Below are 18,225 nucleotides of genomic sequence, written 5' to 3' on the forward strand. Positions count from 1 at the left end.
ATGTGAATATAAAAAGTTTTATACATTTTAATATAAAACAAATTTTAAAAAAAAGTTAAAAAAAGTCGTAAAGGGAGATCTGTAGAGACAAAAAAGTTATTACTTGATCAAGTTTTTGCACGCCTGGTCAGCGCTATGTGGCTGCTTGGTGTTTGGGGTCAGTCAAAATTATACGTATATAGAATTTATACAGTTTCACCATTTTATGGAAATTTCTGAAAATGAACACCTTTTTAGACAAAGTGGAATGTGACCGACACCTCTGGGGCAAACTACATTAAGAAAGGAAGCATTTTCTAGAGTAAGGTAAATTCTTCAACAAGAGGTCATGAACTAAAATTGCACAGGGTGATATGGGAGGAAAACGCAAACCAACACTGATGGATGGACACTACTAATGCAGGAATGTAGAGGATGGTCCCGCAATAGGAACGCTGCTGGTCAGATAAGATGATAGTACTGCAACAGAGCCGTCGGAATAGAAAACGGGTAGTGAGACACAACCTTATAAATGTAGAAACATGCAAGTATGCAGAAATATTAGCGCAACTAACTTAGTATCGCTGGGGACACACATTGTACGCCAGTTACAGCCTCAAAACACGTCTATGCTAATATTTATGCGTACTTGCTTGTTTTTACAATTCCTGTGTTGTCTTATTCTGAGGTTTCTACAATTGTTTTATTTTTGGCACATCCACCCTTGCAGGATTGACGTTACCTGAGTTGGTGGCACCTGCCTCTTCATATATAGACTGTTCTAATTCCACAAAAAAAAGGATTTGTCCCACTGCGAACTTTTTTTCGTAACACTTACTTCCTGCTAGGGTTGTTTCACTCCTACCTTTTATCTGTCTTTATCAGTACTGCAAAAGAGGCTTCTATCTGGCTGTTAGCCGTACATATTAATTGCGATAACACGCAAAGTACTGTAAGGCTAAATACTAAGCTGCATATAATGGAGATGAAAGTGAGAATAAGTGAACTAAAGTTTTAAAAGAAAAACTTTCCCCCAAACTGAGGGCTATCAGAATTAACTTTGATGACTGCCAGCACCATGCTTATGCATTACTTTAAGTTTCTAATTGCAAATGATGGATTATACATATCAAGAAACGTTGCAGTCTTTGCCTTCAAAAACTTAGTTTAGAGAAGCTTTATTGTACACAGCACAAAGTATGGGAGTTTTTCCTTAAAGGAAATGTAAGATATTAGGGGGGAAAACATTAAGTAAGTGTAGCTGAGCTTCATTACCGGATACAGCCCAAATACAGAACAGCAGAGTTTTGTATCTGTTCCTCTACCAATATTTGCTACATCTTATTTCGCAAGAAAAAAAAACATATACAACTTGCTCGATGTAGAATTTCCCATCAATAATAGCCCAATTAATTTTTAGGAGAACATATAAAGATTCAACCGCCCTCCTTCATCTCCTTCTTGGTCTACGGCTCTGTTGACAGTTGAGTTGTGGTTTCTATGTATAAGACAAGCCACAACTCAGTGCCATATCCGTCACATGACAGGTCTTATTGGTGCTCCAAGGACCTCACAGACATCAAATGGGGTATGTCCTTTTGATGGAGGAAACATTTTTGTCAAATCTCCTAGGATTGCCAACAGAAGCTCTGAATTGAGCCTCTCATGGCAGTGTAATCAGAGCCCAATTTTGAGTATTTAGCTGTGCACAGAATAGGGCTAACGGAGGCATGGGGTGACTGCCCAGTCTGAATACTGGAAATATTTACATGACCAAACTCATTAGTTGTTCAAAATGGGTTATTACTTGAGTTCTCCAGTAATAAAAAAAATTGAGGTTGAGAGATTGAGTTTACAGTCTATAAATGGGGATTGACTGATGGACTTCTGACCCTAAAGTTAAAGGAAAAAAAACTGGCTTGATAATTTTTTCCCCATTTTTTGGTTACTTAACTCCTTGGATTTCTCCAAGCGCTACTCTGCAAATATTTTAAAGAATAGATTAAAATTTCTGAAACCCAATAAGATTCCATTCCATTCTGAGGGAATCAAAAACTGTTTACAATAAGTTGACTTAGGCTCTGTTTGCTTCATTCTGGGTAGTATGCCCAGCTTATACTTCAGGAATTGTTCGCCATGATACCTTTTTTTCATCAGTATTCGAATGGAAAATTACTACTCCAGTTCAACGGTTGTAGTTAAAGAAATAGTTATGATTAGAGATGAGCGAATGTGCTCGTTTAAGACAATTACTCGATCGAGCATCGCTTTTTTTGAGTAACTGCCTACTTGGGCGAAAAGATTCAGAGGGCGCCGGTGGGCAGCGGGGTGGAGCAGGGGGGAACAGGGGGGAGCTCTCTCTCTCTTCCCCCCCCCCACTCCCCACCGCAACCCCCCCGCTCACCCCCGACACCCCCCCAAATCTTTTCGCCCAATTAGGCAGTTACTCGAAAAAACAGCGATGCTCGATCAAGTAATTGCTCTAAATGAGCACGTCGCTCATCTCTAGTTATGATGTAACTTTATCTAAAAGTATAGTGTATTGAACAGAAACACATTATAAAGGGATACCGCCCCTGGTACTCTCTGCCCCAACAAGGAACTCTCCCCGAAAACTGTGACTATGGATGACAACCTGGCCTGGAACCCCCAATCCTTCCTTCTTTGAGTTCGTGGCAGAGTAGTGGGAAGGATAAACACAGAGAGATACCAGGGCAAATAATCTCCAAATATGATATAAACAGAGTCATACTCAGAAATAACAAAAAGTGATAACACACATCCATTTTTATGGATGCCCTCCTGCTCTAGACATTGACACTTCAGTGCCATATTATGCGGGTGTGCTGGAGTAAGGCGGCAAGTGATGTTATAGAGCCTTGAGACTGGAAAACAAATCTCCGCAGCTGTATCAACATTCTTATAAAGAGGAATATTATTTTATCAAATGGCCCGGCTTGTCACTAATAATTAAAAATGAAGGGAGGAAATTGTGAATAACAGCTTGCCTTTCATAAGCAGGTAGAGCCGGCTCAGCAGTCGATAGGTAGAGGAAATACTTTGGACATTTGTAATCCAGACACCACATTTAAAAAGCAAAAAAATAATAATTAGCTGGCTCATGATTGATGCCATAAATGTAATCATGTCCGTTTAAAGAGCACCCTGACTCCATAAAGTCTCATTAATTTTTAGTATTAAGACAAACATGTGAGGATTTTTTCATTAGAATAAAACCTAATCCCTTATCCTATAATATCACGTAACCGAAAACTAAAATAAAAAGAAGATAAAAGTACTATCTACCTCTGGCGCTCACCTCATGTCTCGTGCTCTTTTATTCATACATGAGTCAGTGCAACTTGAAGACATTTACGGGGTCTTACTATTAAAAACAACCCCTTTCTGTTCAGAGCCACTGCTATCAGAGTTGATGGAGAGCTTTGCTCAACATAATTGACATATTGAATATCAAAGGGGTTTCTGGGCAAAAACCATTGTTTAAGGCCCAATGCCCACAGGCGGATGTGATTTGCGGAATCCGCACGGGTGACCCGTGTGGAAGATCTGCAATTCAAAATGACCATAGGGAAGCATTGGCATCCGCAACTGCATTTAAGCATGTGGATTTGATTTGTGGACCATTTGGTGCGTAAAACAAATCGCAGCATGCTCCATTTCAGTGCGGACGGGCTCAATAGAAGTCAATGGGTGCAGACGATCCGCAGTGCATCCGCAAATATAATTGCAGATGCACTGCAGACTGGAAGGTTAAATTCAATTAGGGAGGTGGGGATAAGGCAGGGGGGTTGCGGATTCTTTTCCATGTAGATGATCCACAGTGCATCCGCGTACATCTGCGCTTTAAAACCATTACACCTGTGATCTCGTACAAATGGTTCCCACGGGTCTCCCGCATGCGGAATCCGATCCGCCCGTAGATATGAGGCCTAATAGTTAGTCACTGTGGACCTGCCGCTCAGGATCCCCAACAATCAGCTCAACGCCTGGTCTACTGTCAAGTACATTGAGCAGACATCATAGGGATTGGTACAGGAAATGCCAAAATGGGCTTCACTCTCTTTGAAATCAATGGGAGCTAAAGCCTCACCTCCGGATCCGCTGCCCGATGTCCTGCATCCTGTGCCGGCGCGCATGCGCAGTACAGCGCATGACGCGCCAGCAGTGTCATGTGACACGCCGGCAGTGTCATGTGACGCACCACAGCGTCACATGATGCGTCGACCACGTCATAGGGCGGGGAAGCGTTTTCACGCCATCTTCCACTGTGCTACAGTAGAAGATAGCATGATGGACGGCTTCCATTGACTGCAATGGAAGCCGTACGCGCGTATGCCCGCGGCAAATAGAACATGCTGCGGGTGATTACGGATGATTTCACTGGGCGGAATTCCACACCGTGAGCATTGTGCTATTAGGTTCAATAAAACCTAATAGCTGCGGGCCAATGCCGTGGATTTCCGACGCATGATACGCAACGGAAATCTGCCCATAGGAATTAGGCCTTACTGGCAGTGTATATGGGAATATAACAGCCTGATGAGGTGGCTTTGTACCCTTAAAAGCATGCTTGTATAATTATTTTCTGGTTAACCAATAAAGGTATCACCTCTGTAATGCTTTTGTATTTTTCATACAAGTGTCAGTGAAAGAGACTACCAGCAGACAGCTACAGCTCATACATGGCTACAAAATAGGTTTGTGGGCCATCACTGTTGCCAAAGGTTATGCAGGCAAGTATTCAAGAAGGATGTCTTTATTGCAGTCTAAGACACATACTATGTTTATTCTCCATTTCTTTTTACAAATTACATCGAGTTATAGGTGTTAAAGGTGTTGACTCATTGTACCTCTTTCATTAAGTGATATTTGGGCATACGAATGGCAGAGCAGAAGTTACCCTCTCGGGACTACCCTCTATGAACCAGAAAGCACAGCTGGAAGCTGAGTAGGAAGAAACCGTGAAGGGGACACAGTGCAACCCCAGCATTGTGACCCCTCTATTCTTCCTGGATTAGTGGGGGTCCAGGAGGTTGGCAATCTATATGTATACATTGTTCCTCAAGTGTTTCTTTGCTGCACTGTGGAAATTCCGCTATGCATGGACATAGCCTAAGGATATGGTCTACGTTACCTCTCTTGAATACAAGTCATCCTGAAATTTTTTGGGTGTATGCTACTTTTCAGTTATATTCATTTTTGTGGTTATATTTCTTTATAATTTAGCTAAGTGCTATAATATCACTGTGCGGTCAACACCAGAGGATTTCAGTGTGGGTGTGGGTCAGGGAAATGTCGTATCGTGGAGGCGCCTGGACAGACCACATCATGTGCCTCTTAGCACAGCTGCAGTGTCATTTGGCACTGGAGTAACATCTCCCTTCAGGTCCAGTGCTGATAGGCTGTCTGGGGAAATGACAATCCCGTTAACCTATAGTATCACTGTTAAGGTATTTTAACTGGCTCTATTTTACTATTTAGATTGTTTCTAAGCCTGTTTAAGTGACGTTCTTGGCCCTGGGTTCGGTCTGTTATTTTATCCTGCATCTATGAGATCTGTAGTCTCGCTGTATAGAATTACTTTTGTTTCTACCTTGCTTCCGCTTCACCTCTATGTTTTCTTAGGTCTATTTGTTTGGGTCTTTTCCAGGTGTTCCCTTGCTCCAGCTCTTTATCTAGGGTCATTCTAGGGATGCCCCAAGTTTCTGTTTCAGAGTCACCCTTGTCAGTGCGGATGCTCTGCTTTATAGGTAGGGGCTTGACCCTCTTAAGATCAGGATAGGTCCAGTACCTTACTCGGCCTTTATGTTGACGTGTATTCCAATTCCCTGCCTTCAACTGTTATTTTGTACCAGGTTTATTTGTAATCTGTCTTTCTCGCCCTGTACGTCTGGTTGATGTCTTTCTGGGTATACGCCACTCAGTCTGTCATTGCATATCTTGCTATCTCTTGCACTGACATGCGACATATAGATATATATCATTTAAGATAATTTTCATAGTATCATTGCATTGTATTGTCCATCTCAAGGTTTAATAAAACTTTACCAAATACACTTCCACCAGAGTTTAAAATGAGCCCTCCAGAAGGGAAAGATATTTTAAGTAGCGAACGTTTTTAATGATACTTGCCCTTTAAGAAGCTGCAAGAATAATTAGGGGTATTCAAGTGCACAATTAGCAAATCCGCCAAGAGTGTGGTGGTTGTTACAGAGATACTGAATAAAACTTCTCTAAGGACGCTGACAGTGAAATGCACAGCAATGAATAAGCTGGAAATGGAAGTCATTCTCTGGAACAATGTAAAACAGATTGCATAATAACATATTTTGACTTTTTTTTCCAACTCACTTGTGACCAATCTCATGTGCAATGGTAAATGCAGAACCCAAGCCAATGTCTTCATTAATGCTGCAACTCCGCTCCGGCTCACACATTCCAGCCACTGAGGCCAAGCCTAAATAAACAGAAGGAGACACAAAGGGTCAGGCCAAGGTGTTTCAGTCTTATAAATGCCTGGATTCTTTTTAATAACCTCCACATATAGAAGGAGCAGTTGGCAAAAGGTTAACTTTCGAGCCATTTACAAAATCACTGGGGGGAATTTCACTTTGCAGGCTAGACATTAATATTTTTTGAACTGCAGTCAGTGCTGGAAAATGTCTAGACTAGGGGTTAGATTTATAAATTTTACTTCTGGTAACTTGGGACCACCTAGTAACTTGAGCCAGGAGAGGGAATTCAACAAAGTATTTCTGCTTTAACATTCTTGAGGCAGCAGAAAGAAAAAAAAAAGTATCCACATTATTTTTTTAAAGAGATCTGTTTAAGTTTAGTGTGTTCAGAAAAAAAATAAGCAAGTTTTTTTTACATACCATAAAAAAACTAAAAATATTATCTACACTTAAAAAACATACACCGCACGCTCCTACGTAATGTGTGAGGGGTTTTATAATTAAACTGGAGCAAAAAAGACATGCAATAAAACTTCATCAGGTATCAATAGAAGTGTAGCGTGCAGCCTCTGGACCCTAATGCAAAATCTGTACCATGGTTCTCAAACCATCACATGCCAATGGTAATGCTAACAATGAATGGCCATTTATCAGAGGTCCACATCTAGTAGTATGTTGGACCTCCTTCGGCCTTCAGAACTGCAGCAATTCCTCACAGCATGGATTCCACTACGTGTTCAAATTGTTCTTAAAAATATTGTTCCACACAGATAGAATCGTTTCTTGCAATTGCCCAGGGGCCAATTATGGTGGCCATGGGCCCTGGAAGTTTGTAGACACCCCCCCCCCCCCCCTTACTCCCAAAAGGTCTGAAGATTTAAAAGGATTACTACACAGATATGATAGCGGAAACTGGATTACCACATACATATATAGCAGACCCAAGCTCACTACAGAGATAAGGTACCAGAGCCAAGCATACTACATAAATAAGGTACCAGAAACAAGCTCACTATCAAGATACAGTACCAGAACAGAGCTCACTACATAGAGATGGTAGCAGAACAAAGATCACTACGTAGACACAATACCAGAGTAAGCTCACTACATAGAAACAATACTAGAGCCAATCTTAATACATAAATACGGTACCAGAACCAAATGAAATACATAAATACAGTACCAGAACCAAATTTACTTGATCTCTAGTCCACCATCAGGGCTAGAGAGACTGCTACATTTCATCTCTGCCTCTCTAAGGGGCTTTGTTCTTAATATCTGAATAGAGCTATTATCATCCTCTCTTGATCTATAGAATAGACCTCTTATTTATCGCATCCTAGGCCTTTTACTTACATCAGAGTATTTAGGCTTTTTTACTTGAGGCTATTTCTAAAGCTCTAGGCAGGGATATATAGGAGGGTTTTTGGACTTTCATCTAGTCTAGAATCTGGGGCTATAGTCTTCCTAAAAATACTGGAAGGACTAAGGCACTCTCTGGGGCTCTGATACCGTTGGATTAGACCACTAGTTTTACCCAAGGTATGTCTTAATTCCAGACCCCATCTCCTCTTGTAGCTCTAAGTATCTCTATAGGGAACTACTAGTAGTATCTTGTTGCTGGTCCATATTTATGGGGCTAGTGCGACGAACTATTCTCATTTGGATTTGGAGAAAAACATATCGTCTAGATACAAAACGTATATCCTCTTTGCACTACTTAGATCAGAGTGCTATCTAGTACTTACCGTATATTTAAAGAATAGGTTCCTGATGAGTCATACAATTGACAGAAACGCGTTGAACCTCAATTGAACCTGGATTTTTTGTTAAAAAAGAACACGAACGTACAAATAGACTTTCCTTAACCCTTATAAGTCTGGAAGCTGGCATTTTGAAACAGCCAGCATCCCACTAGTGGTATCTTGATCTGTTTTTTTGATAATCAAGTTGCCTGCACATCCATAGAGGCACTTAACCAGCAATATACATCTTTGTTTTATGTTGTTATGTCTTTCTCGTCATTCATGTTTATGGGGCATTATATTTTAATTATTTAAATAAAAGTTAATTTTTAAGGGGACATTCCAGTGAATATATTCTACTTCCTTATTGACCCTCCTGCCTCAGTGATTCAAAGATTGCGTACCAAAATGAAGTGCAATACATATACTTGAAAACCGTCACTGGAGTTGTGTTGTATTTAGCTAACTGAAAGTGCCGTGTTGACTGTAAATGCTGCAGATCTTCCACAGCACAAAATCCGCAGCTGCAAAAATAGCAGCAAATGTTGAGGATTTTTGTGTGTTTTTTGGTGAGGAAATGTTGTAGATTAGCCGCAGATTTCACCGTTTCCATTGCAAGTGGTGAAATCTGTTCTGAAAATCTGCAGCACAAATTAAAACACTGAATTTAAAATCAAGTTCATTAACGTGTTCACACACACATAGGCACACGTTCACATACATAAAATACCCACGTAGTATACCCCGGTATACTTTTACACATACAGGAAGTACACTATCTCTACATGAATGCAGCAGAGACCTGTCTCCACAACGCTCTACAAGTGCCCACATTGGGTGAAGCAGCACGGCTGGCGGCCAGCAGTGGATGGGCCCCAAGAGTAAAGAGGCAGCACAGTCCAGGGGGGGCGGCAGCATTTTTTTGGATAGGAAGAGTGCAAATGGGAACAGTGTTTCAAGCAACATTGTGTGACCACTTCCTCCCCGTCATCCTACTGTGTCTTCCAATTGTGAGTGCAGGCCATCACTTCTACAGTGCAGCTTCTTATTGAGTTCTGCATATTGTAATATGGACTATTTGGATGGCCACGTCACCAGTATTATAATCCACCATTACAAGTTAGATGGAGGTACTAACATGCTCTGAACAGTCTTCTAGAAAGGTTCATTGATTGGTGCTGCTTATAGCACATTCTGACCCTGCTATCAGCACGATGCAAAAGATACCTGGATTCATCTGATCGGGTGATGTTTTTCACTGCTCAATTATCCAATCTTTATGCCCTTTTGACCATTGGAGTTTTATTTTTCGGTTTCTTAGATAGCCATGGTACTCAAACGAATTGCCTGCTGTTATAGCCCATCTGTGCTAAGGAACGACAAGTCGCAGGTTTGGAGCAATGTACTTTTTAGCAGCAATGTGCTTGACTGTACGCCACCTATTCACCAGAATGATTCTTGACATCCTCCTATGATCCATCTTGTTGGGGAGTTGTTTATATCCACAGGATCCTCTTTCACTGGATATCTTTCCTTGATCACACCATTCACGGTATACTCTTAACACTGTTGTACAAAATAAAGCCCACAAGGTTGGCGATTTTTGAAATCCTAGCCTCAGCTAATCTAGTACTGATGATCAGGCCTTGTAAAAAATAACTCAGGTAGCTGAATTTTCCCATTCCACAGTGGATTCACAATGAAACTAATCCACAAAAAGCTTGCTCACTTGATTTTATACTGCACTTCGGCGTCATGGGTCTAATTTCCATACATGCAAGCCCGAATTGTGTATGTTCACCTTTGTGGCTATTGGATGTCCACTGGTACCATATTATCAATAAACATACAACCTTAGGTTGGATTCAGACGACCGTATATCGGCTCGGCGTCCTCAACTGTAGGGAGGGCAGGATGGAAGAGCCAGGAGCAGGAACTGAGCTCCCGCCCCCTCTCCACCCCTCTGCACTATTTGCAATGAAAGGAACCAGGATGGGGGCGGGGCTAAGTTTTGAGAATTAGTCCCGCCCCCGTCCTGCCTCTCCCCATTGCAAATAGTGCAGAGGGGCGGAGAGGAGGCAAAGAGGGGGCGGAAGCTCAGACCACTGCTCCTGGCTCTTCCAGGCTCCCCCTCTGCAGAGAGAGATGCCGTATATCGGCCGGCGTGAAAACCCAGCCGATATACGGTTGTCTAAATCCAGCCTTAAATGGGGTCAGGCTGGTGCACTAGGTGCTGCCGATTAAAGCTTGCTTTCATTGATACTGACCTATCTATGAGCTACCTGGTATCCTCAAAGGCAGAACCTCTGTATACACCAGAGTTGTGCCTGGGTAAGTACAACAGATAGAGGTGAGCAGAACTAAGTGTGAAACTTTCCAGAATATTTTTGAGTAGAAAAACTAACTTAGAATAGCGCCACCTCTACTTATTATTTTCTTCAAAACATTAAAAAATATGTTTGTAAATATTTTATTACAGACTATATACAAGCATGGAAATGGGATGAACATTGAGCCAATTGTTTACCAAGTATCACATGATGATATTCAACAATCCTCACTCCTTTCAATTCCTCATCACTGTGACTGTATGTGTTAGGTGGAACAGGGAAACCGAAACGCTCATTTTGGTGAACAATGGGGCTTCCGGAAAACAAATATTTATCACTTAAACTATGGGCTAGTGATACATTTTGGAAATAACCAATCAGAAGAAAGAGCATTTTGGAGAAACAATATACGTATAATTATTGAGAGCCCAATTGAAATAGACAAGACACAATTCAGACTGGTGCGCTCTTCATTATCGTGTTCCATCAGTTAGAAGACTTTTCCACAAGCACACTATGATACGTAATTAGGATCTGTAATACGGACATGTTACAGATGAAATTGCAAACACATATCATTCCATAAGTATTTCAGATGTGTGGTCATAGGGATTCTTTGCTAGTGAGCTAATAAGGATCAATTGTTTTGTTTACTAGAAAATAATAGCAATGAATGCAAATACAGAGGCAAATACGAATCAAATACTGATGAAATACGGATGACATATGGATGCATCCGTATTTAAAATCACTTTCGATAGACAATAATGGGTGAATTTTTAACCAAAAACAGAAAAAATGCAGTGTTTTATAAAGCATGGCCATGAAAAACATGTCCATGTAAATAGATACATTGGGGGGGGGCGTGGTTAGCGAATGGCCGAGCAGGACGCATGAGAAGCGGGCTCCCGGTCTAAGCGCTCCTAAAAGGCTACAATTACCTCCAGAAGACGGCGAAATCACCTCCACCGAGCCTAATGAAGAAGTGGGCAACGGCAGAAACAAGGACACCGGCGGAGTGCGGCCACAAGAGCAGTATGGAGCTACCTCGGGGCGCCGGGTCCGAGCGGGAGGAAAAGCAAAGTGGCGCCTGAGAGCGCCGGAGCCTCCCTTTCACCGACAGCGAGTGCGGCACAGCAGCGCTCCCCGCCGCGTTCCTCACAGCCTGAGACGAGAAGAGGAGCGGCAGAGCGGAACACAAAGCATAACTCCGATGCCTCCCAGAAGGGGGCACGGAGATCAAAGATGGCACCGGCTCCAGAGAGCACACGTGGAGCCAGGCACCCCAACGAGCAGGCAGACCAGCAGCACTCCCCCCCGCAGCACTCACCGGCCGACAGCCCTCCAGGAGAAGAGGAGCAGAGGGGACCACAAGAGGCAACTAATATGGAACAAGGGACACCACAAACAACGCCTGAGAGCTGCAGAATCGTGAGTACAGGACACCTCAGCCCTCCTGCACTCACACTGCACAATATGCCCCATAGGGAGTCACAAACAACCCCCAAATCAAACAAGAACATAGGCGCCCTGGGGTGGTCAATCTCACCGGACCCAAGTCCCTACAGCAGCCCTGACCACGATACTAACACAAAATACGGGAGTAGAGAAGAAAATGACGCATGGAAGACGCGCATTATGTCCATACCCACCAAAGACGAGCTACACGGCCTATTCGCTAGATTTGAGTCATCCAACAAACAAGCACTAGAGCGGATACATACAGACATACAGCAAATAGGCCATAGACTTCTGGAGGTGGAAGAAGCCCAGGAAGAAACGACAGCCATACTATAATCTCACAGGCAGGCCATCCAGTTTCAAGCTAATCAAATCCACAATCTTACAATGCACCTCGATGATCTCGAGAACAGAAACCGAAGAAACAATTTACGCATCTGAGGCCTAACCGAAGAAATTGAGGGTCATCAGCTAGAGGAATGGGCACAAACATTCTTCTCACAGCTCCTGGGTCGCTCACTTGAAAATCCGGTCATGATGGACAGAATTCATAGAGCACTGGGACCAAGAGCAACAGATCCAAAGCGGCCTAGAGATATAATCTGCAGAATTCACTTCTTTAGAGATGAAGACGCTATCCTGCGAGCTGCAAGGGAGAAGGGAGACCTTCTACACAAAGACAAACCGGTTATTATACTGCAAGACCTCGCACGACACACGCTTCGCCTCAGAGGAGCCCTGAGACCGCTTTTAACAGCACTCAAAGAAAACAATATATCATACCACTGGGGGTTCCCGTTTTCCCTGACAGCTACAAAAGAGGGCAAATCATCCACACTGCGTACACTGGGAGACTTGCCCAAATTTCTAGGAACATTTCAGCTTCCGCAGATCAACCTTCCAGACTGGCCAACAAATCCGAACCTACTCACACAAAAGACCAAGGATCAGTGGCAAACAGCCCAGCCCAAGCAACGCCGCGAGCGTCGCAAAGGATACGCAGCGGACCCCTGAAAATACGATACGGACAGACTTGAGGGGTCGCACCCTATACAGTCTACATAGACTCAGACCCTTGATCTTGAGCCCGCGTTCCCTCAGAGAGAAAAACACGGGACCACGACAGGCATAGCCTACATGCTAACTGTTATAATAAGGCTCGGCCATGGTTTTCATATAGATTGTTTCACAGTTTAAGTTCGCCAAAATCTGGAGGTATCACATATGGAAAGGACCCCATACGGGTACCTCAGCTTATTTACACTCGCCCTGGGAGCGGGGATGATCGGGGTCCGGCTCTACTCTGGTTGGCCTCCTTCCATCTCCCACCCAGGGTGAACTGTCGCATACTACAGCGACGATTAGCATTTTGCTAAAACTTCACCACAAAACCACCCGCAGCTGCTTACAGCTGCGCAAGGTTTATTTACTAAACCTTACTTTTTCCTCTCCTCACTCTCCTCCCCCCACCTCCCCCACTCTCACTCAGCTTGAAGGTAACAGTAGTATTTGAGGCCACAAATGGAGAACCTCACATTCGGCACATACAATATAAGGGGGTTTAACAAACCTGCCAAGAGAGGACAGATACTGGACCACCTCCATAAACATAAAATTAGGATAGCCCTCCTACAAGAGACACACTTTCAGGCCCATAAAATTCCTAAACTTAGGAATCGTAATTATACCACCTGGCACCACAGCCCACACCCCACTAAAAAAGCCGGAGGGACATCAATCGCAATTAATAGACAATTCCCTCACAAATTCATCTCCTCAGCAGTAGACCCAGAGGGACGGTATCTATTTCTGAAAATCCAAACTGGAAATAAAATCTTGACTCTCGCTAATGTATACTTTCCAAACCAAGCACAGGTTCGTTATGGAATCCGGATACTGGGGGCCTTGAGGGCCTTTGCAGATGGCACCAACATTATCCTCGGTGGCGATCTTAACCTCAGCCTGGACCCCGCGTTCGACTCCTCTGGGGGTAAGTCCAAAACAAGACACACAGCATTACGCAGACTCCACAGGGAGCTCCACAACCTCAAACTGGTAGACCTATGGCGGACATTACATCCCAGAACAAGGGACTATAGCTTTTATTCCCCCTCCCACAACTGTTACCAGCGCTTAGATTATCTATTTGTCTCACACAAGCTTTTAGACCGAAACCCCCTCAGCTCGATTGGATCATTTATATGGTCCGACCACGCTCCGGTATGGGGATCACTGAAAGAGACATGTGGGGCATGGAAGGAGTTTAGTTGGCGCCTTAACGATAATCTGCTGAATGACGCAACATGCATGCAGGAAATTCAGCAGACTATCGAAAACTTTACAAATGACCATACGTCTGACACCACTCCTGCGCCAATTAAGTGGGAAGCACTTAAGTGCGTACTCCGCGGAGTCTTCATCTCCCACGGGGCACGCATAAAAAGAGAAAAGAGCTAGCACATTAAAAGGCCTCCTAGATTATCTAAACCACTTAGAGAACCTAAACAAACAAACAACCCAGGACGTCAGGACAGCAGAAATATCCGCAACCCGAAATAAAATACTCCTCCACATGGACCAGTTCTCACTGTGCCAAAGGGACAGGGCCAGAGGGAAATTTTACGAATATGGCAACAAGTGCAGTAAGGGACTGGCCAGAGCCCTGAACCCTCGAGCACCTCAGACATACATCTTCGCAATTCAAGCCCCAGGGGGGGGACTGGTTCACGCCAACGCCAAAATAATTGACAGCTTCTATAATTACTATCATAATTTATACAATCTGCCAGACAAATATGGGGAACAAAACAGAGAACTGATCCAGGACAGAGATGATTATTTAACCAATTTCGCCCAAAAACAGATCTCGGAGACTACACGAGAGGCCCTAGAGGAGGACATCTCCCTCCAGGAAATAAAGGAAGCGATTTGCTCCCTCAAAATCGGTAAAAGTCCGGGACCCGATGGCTATACCCCATGCTTTTTCAAACTCCTGGAAGACAAGCTAGCTCCCCTGATGCTCAACGCATTTAATTCCATATCGGGGTCCTGCCCCTTTCCAGCTCAGGCCCTGCAAGCAGTGATCACTGTAATACCTAAACCGGGCAAAGACCCAGACGCCTGTGGTAGTTACAGGCCGATCTCCCTTTTAAACATAGACACGAAAATATTATCGAAGATTCTGGCCACACATCTCCAGGCGTGTATTCCGACCCTGGTGCATAGAGACCAGGTGGGCTTCATCATGGGCAGGGAGGCAGGGGACAGCACAATAAGAACATTGGCCCTAATGTCTAGAGCCCGCAAAACGGGGGAGCCTTTATGCCTACTCTCGGTTGACGCCGAGAAGGCATTTGATAGAGTGAGCTGGGGATTCATGGAGGCGACACTACAACGTAACGGCCTCGGTCCCAGGATCATGGACTGGGTGATGGCACTATATAGAGACCCTTCAGCCCGCGTCAGGATTAATGGCCAATTATCACACCCAATCTACATTCACAATGGCACCCGGCAAGGCTGTCCCCTGTCCCCCTCCCTGTACATTTTGGTGATGGAGAAATTGGCGAGCGCACTCAGGACGAACCCCAACCTGCAGGGAGTTAGAACGGGCGACAAAGAACACAAAGTAGCCCTATATGCAGATGATCTGCTAATCTATATCAGAAATCCAAGAATAGCACTTCCAAACATCCTAGAAGAGTTCAAAAGATTTGGTAGGCTATCTAATTTTAAAGTCAACTTGAGTAAGTCACTGATCCTTAACGTGACTTTACCACATACAGAGGTTGAAACCCTAAAACCATCTCTCCCATTTCAATGGAAATCAGAAGAGATGACATATTTGGGAGCAGTTATCACTACGGACCCGGACAGACTCTTCATGGAAAACTATATACCTCTTTTAACCAAACTGGAGTCAGACTTTAATAGATGGAAGGGAGTCTCCTTATCCTGGTTCGGAAGGATTAGCACAGTAAAAATGAATGCCCTACCGAGGTTCCTCTACATCCTCCAGACAGTTCCAATCGCCCTACCAGGCTCCTTTTTAACTCGGATCAGGAAGGCGATCATGAGCTTTATTTGGGGCGGCACCAAACCTAGGCGCAAATGGAAAGCACTAACCAGCCCAAGAGAGTCAGGAGGAATGGGGGTCCCGAATATATCCCTATACTATAGAGCGACCTTATCCAAACAAGTCCTTGACCTTCTACACGGTAGATCGCAGAAGCTATGGGTAGAGATGGAGCAGGACCTGACATACTTCCAGGGTAAGGGGGTAATTTGGCTACCAGGTAAAGGAAAGCATAAAGGGCTAGGACTCTCCCCGTTCATAGAGGACATGGTGACGGTCTGGATAGGTCCGGCGACCAAGATAGGCCTGATTCAAAGGCCAGGCCCACTCACACCCCTGGTGGGAAATCCAGATGTTCCATCTTTTCTGGGGGGCTCCACTCTGACTAACATGATCCCGAATACAATCACAAGGGTGCGGGACTTGATATCCGATACCAGCCTTAGACCATTACACGAGATTTTGGGGGAACAGCGGCCCCATCCCGGAGTGTGGTTTCAGTACCTGCAACTACGCCACTATGTTGGCTCATTAGGGGACACACAACACTTGAAATGTCCTGTCACCCCCTTTGAAAACCTATGCATCTCAACCCCCACAGACCATCACAAAATCTCAAATCTATACCGGATGCTCATAATTGAAGACACACAACATTGTAATAGAGCGCTGGAGCAAGAGTGGGAGAGGGACCTGGGCATTACACCCCCAGAGGAGTCATGGACAAAAGCCTACACTCTGACCCATAAAATGAATGCCTCTAGCAAGCTACAAGAACTAAACTACAAAATATTGTCTAGATGGTACCGGACGCCAGCGAGATTATCGAGGATGTTCCCCCAGTATCCGGATACCTGTTGGAGATGTATGACAGAAACCGGAACATTTATACACATATGGTGGTCTTGTCCACTGATTAACCCTCTCTGGCAGGAGATGAACTCTCTTTACACCTCAGTCTGTAGAAACCAAATACAACTAACCCCTGAGATTGCACTGCTGTCAATGATTCCAGGCTCCCTGGCACAAACAAAACGCTTCCTATTCAGATTCTTCATCCTGGCGATGCGCCAGATAATCCCTAAAAAGTGGAAATCTCCAACTCCCCCCTCTAGACTAATGTGGCTAGAGGAATTAGATCATATAAAATACATGGAGGAGCTCTGCACCAGAGATGAAACGAGATATGATAAGCACCACACTATTTGGATACCGTGGAATCAGTTCCGTTTTTCCGGGAATCTCGACTTGTGGCTCGAAAGGGGGGTACTCCCCAACACAGTCACGACTACTAATACCTCTGAAACCCTAAGACCTTAATCTGCAAACTCCATCATACAGGACGGCCCCCCCCCCCCTCCATTCCCCACTCGACCCCCTCTTCACTCTTGCTATTCCCTCCCCCTTACACCCCCTTCCCTATCATATTAGACTTGTTTACTTTAATTGACTAGTAACTGGAATTTGAGAAATCGAAAACTATTTGCAAGTTCCACGTTACAGAAATTATTAGTATTACAGTTAATGTTATTGTTTAAAAAGCCTGTTTTAGAGACCACGAAAGTAGGTCAGACAACGCAAGAAGACTTTAGTTACTGTAAAAATGTTTATTTGCTGAAAATGACACTACAGTTTTGTAACTTCCATATAACAGACAAAATAAAAAATTTTTGAACCATAAATAGTTACATTGATTTACATTTGTTCCATATTAGGGTCTGTAAAACAGGAAACAGATATGGACTAAACATATGCGCTTGCCTGAAAACAGCCTTAGGGTGGATTCAGATGAGCGTGTCTATGTGCGCATAGTTGTGCGCAGAAAAACCACACGTCTATTAGAACCATTGGTTCCCTATGGTGTGTTTATGTGTTTGTGTTTTACAGCATGCAAATGCGCGCACCTGTAAAAGATCAGACATGCGTGCACCATAGGTCCATGGTACGCGGCAATATTCCCCAGCATGGAGTCCCCTTGACAATGAACACTGTGACAGCACTGTCACAGCGTTCAGTGACAAGGAGACTCCCCGCGGGGAGTAAAGTATCCCCTGCCACAGCTGTCACAGCTATGGCAGAGGATTTTTTTTTTCATCTCCGCGGAGAGTAAAGAATCTCCTGCCACAGCTGTCACAGCTGTGGCAAAGGATTTCTTCATC

General features: G+C 44.0%; 1 protein-coding gene across 3 annotated transcripts in view; it reads right to left on the reverse strand.

Annotated features, from left to right (window-relative positions):
• Nucleotides 1-18,225, reverse strand: part of ADAMTS6 (ADAM metallopeptidase with thrombospondin type 1 motif 6) — a 310,696-nt gene that overhangs the window by 131,899 nt on the left and 160,572 nt on the right. For all 3 annotated transcript variants that reach the window (XM_066602794.1, XM_066602795.1, XM_066602793.1), the window contains exon 9: nt 6,352-6,457. In XM_066602794.1, coding sequence (XP_066458891.1) covers nt 6,352-6,457 — 106 coding nt within the window. The remainder of the gene's footprint in view (nt 1-6,351; nt 6,458-18,225) is intronic.

Source organism: Eleutherodactylus coqui, chromosome 5 (genome assembly GCF_035609145.1).
Source record: "Eleutherodactylus coqui strain aEleCoq1 chromosome 5, aEleCoq1.hap1, whole genome shotgun sequence".
NCBI classification, from domain to species: domain Eukaryota; kingdom Metazoa; phylum Chordata; class Amphibia; order Anura; family Eleutherodactylidae; genus Eleutherodactylus; species Eleutherodactylus coqui.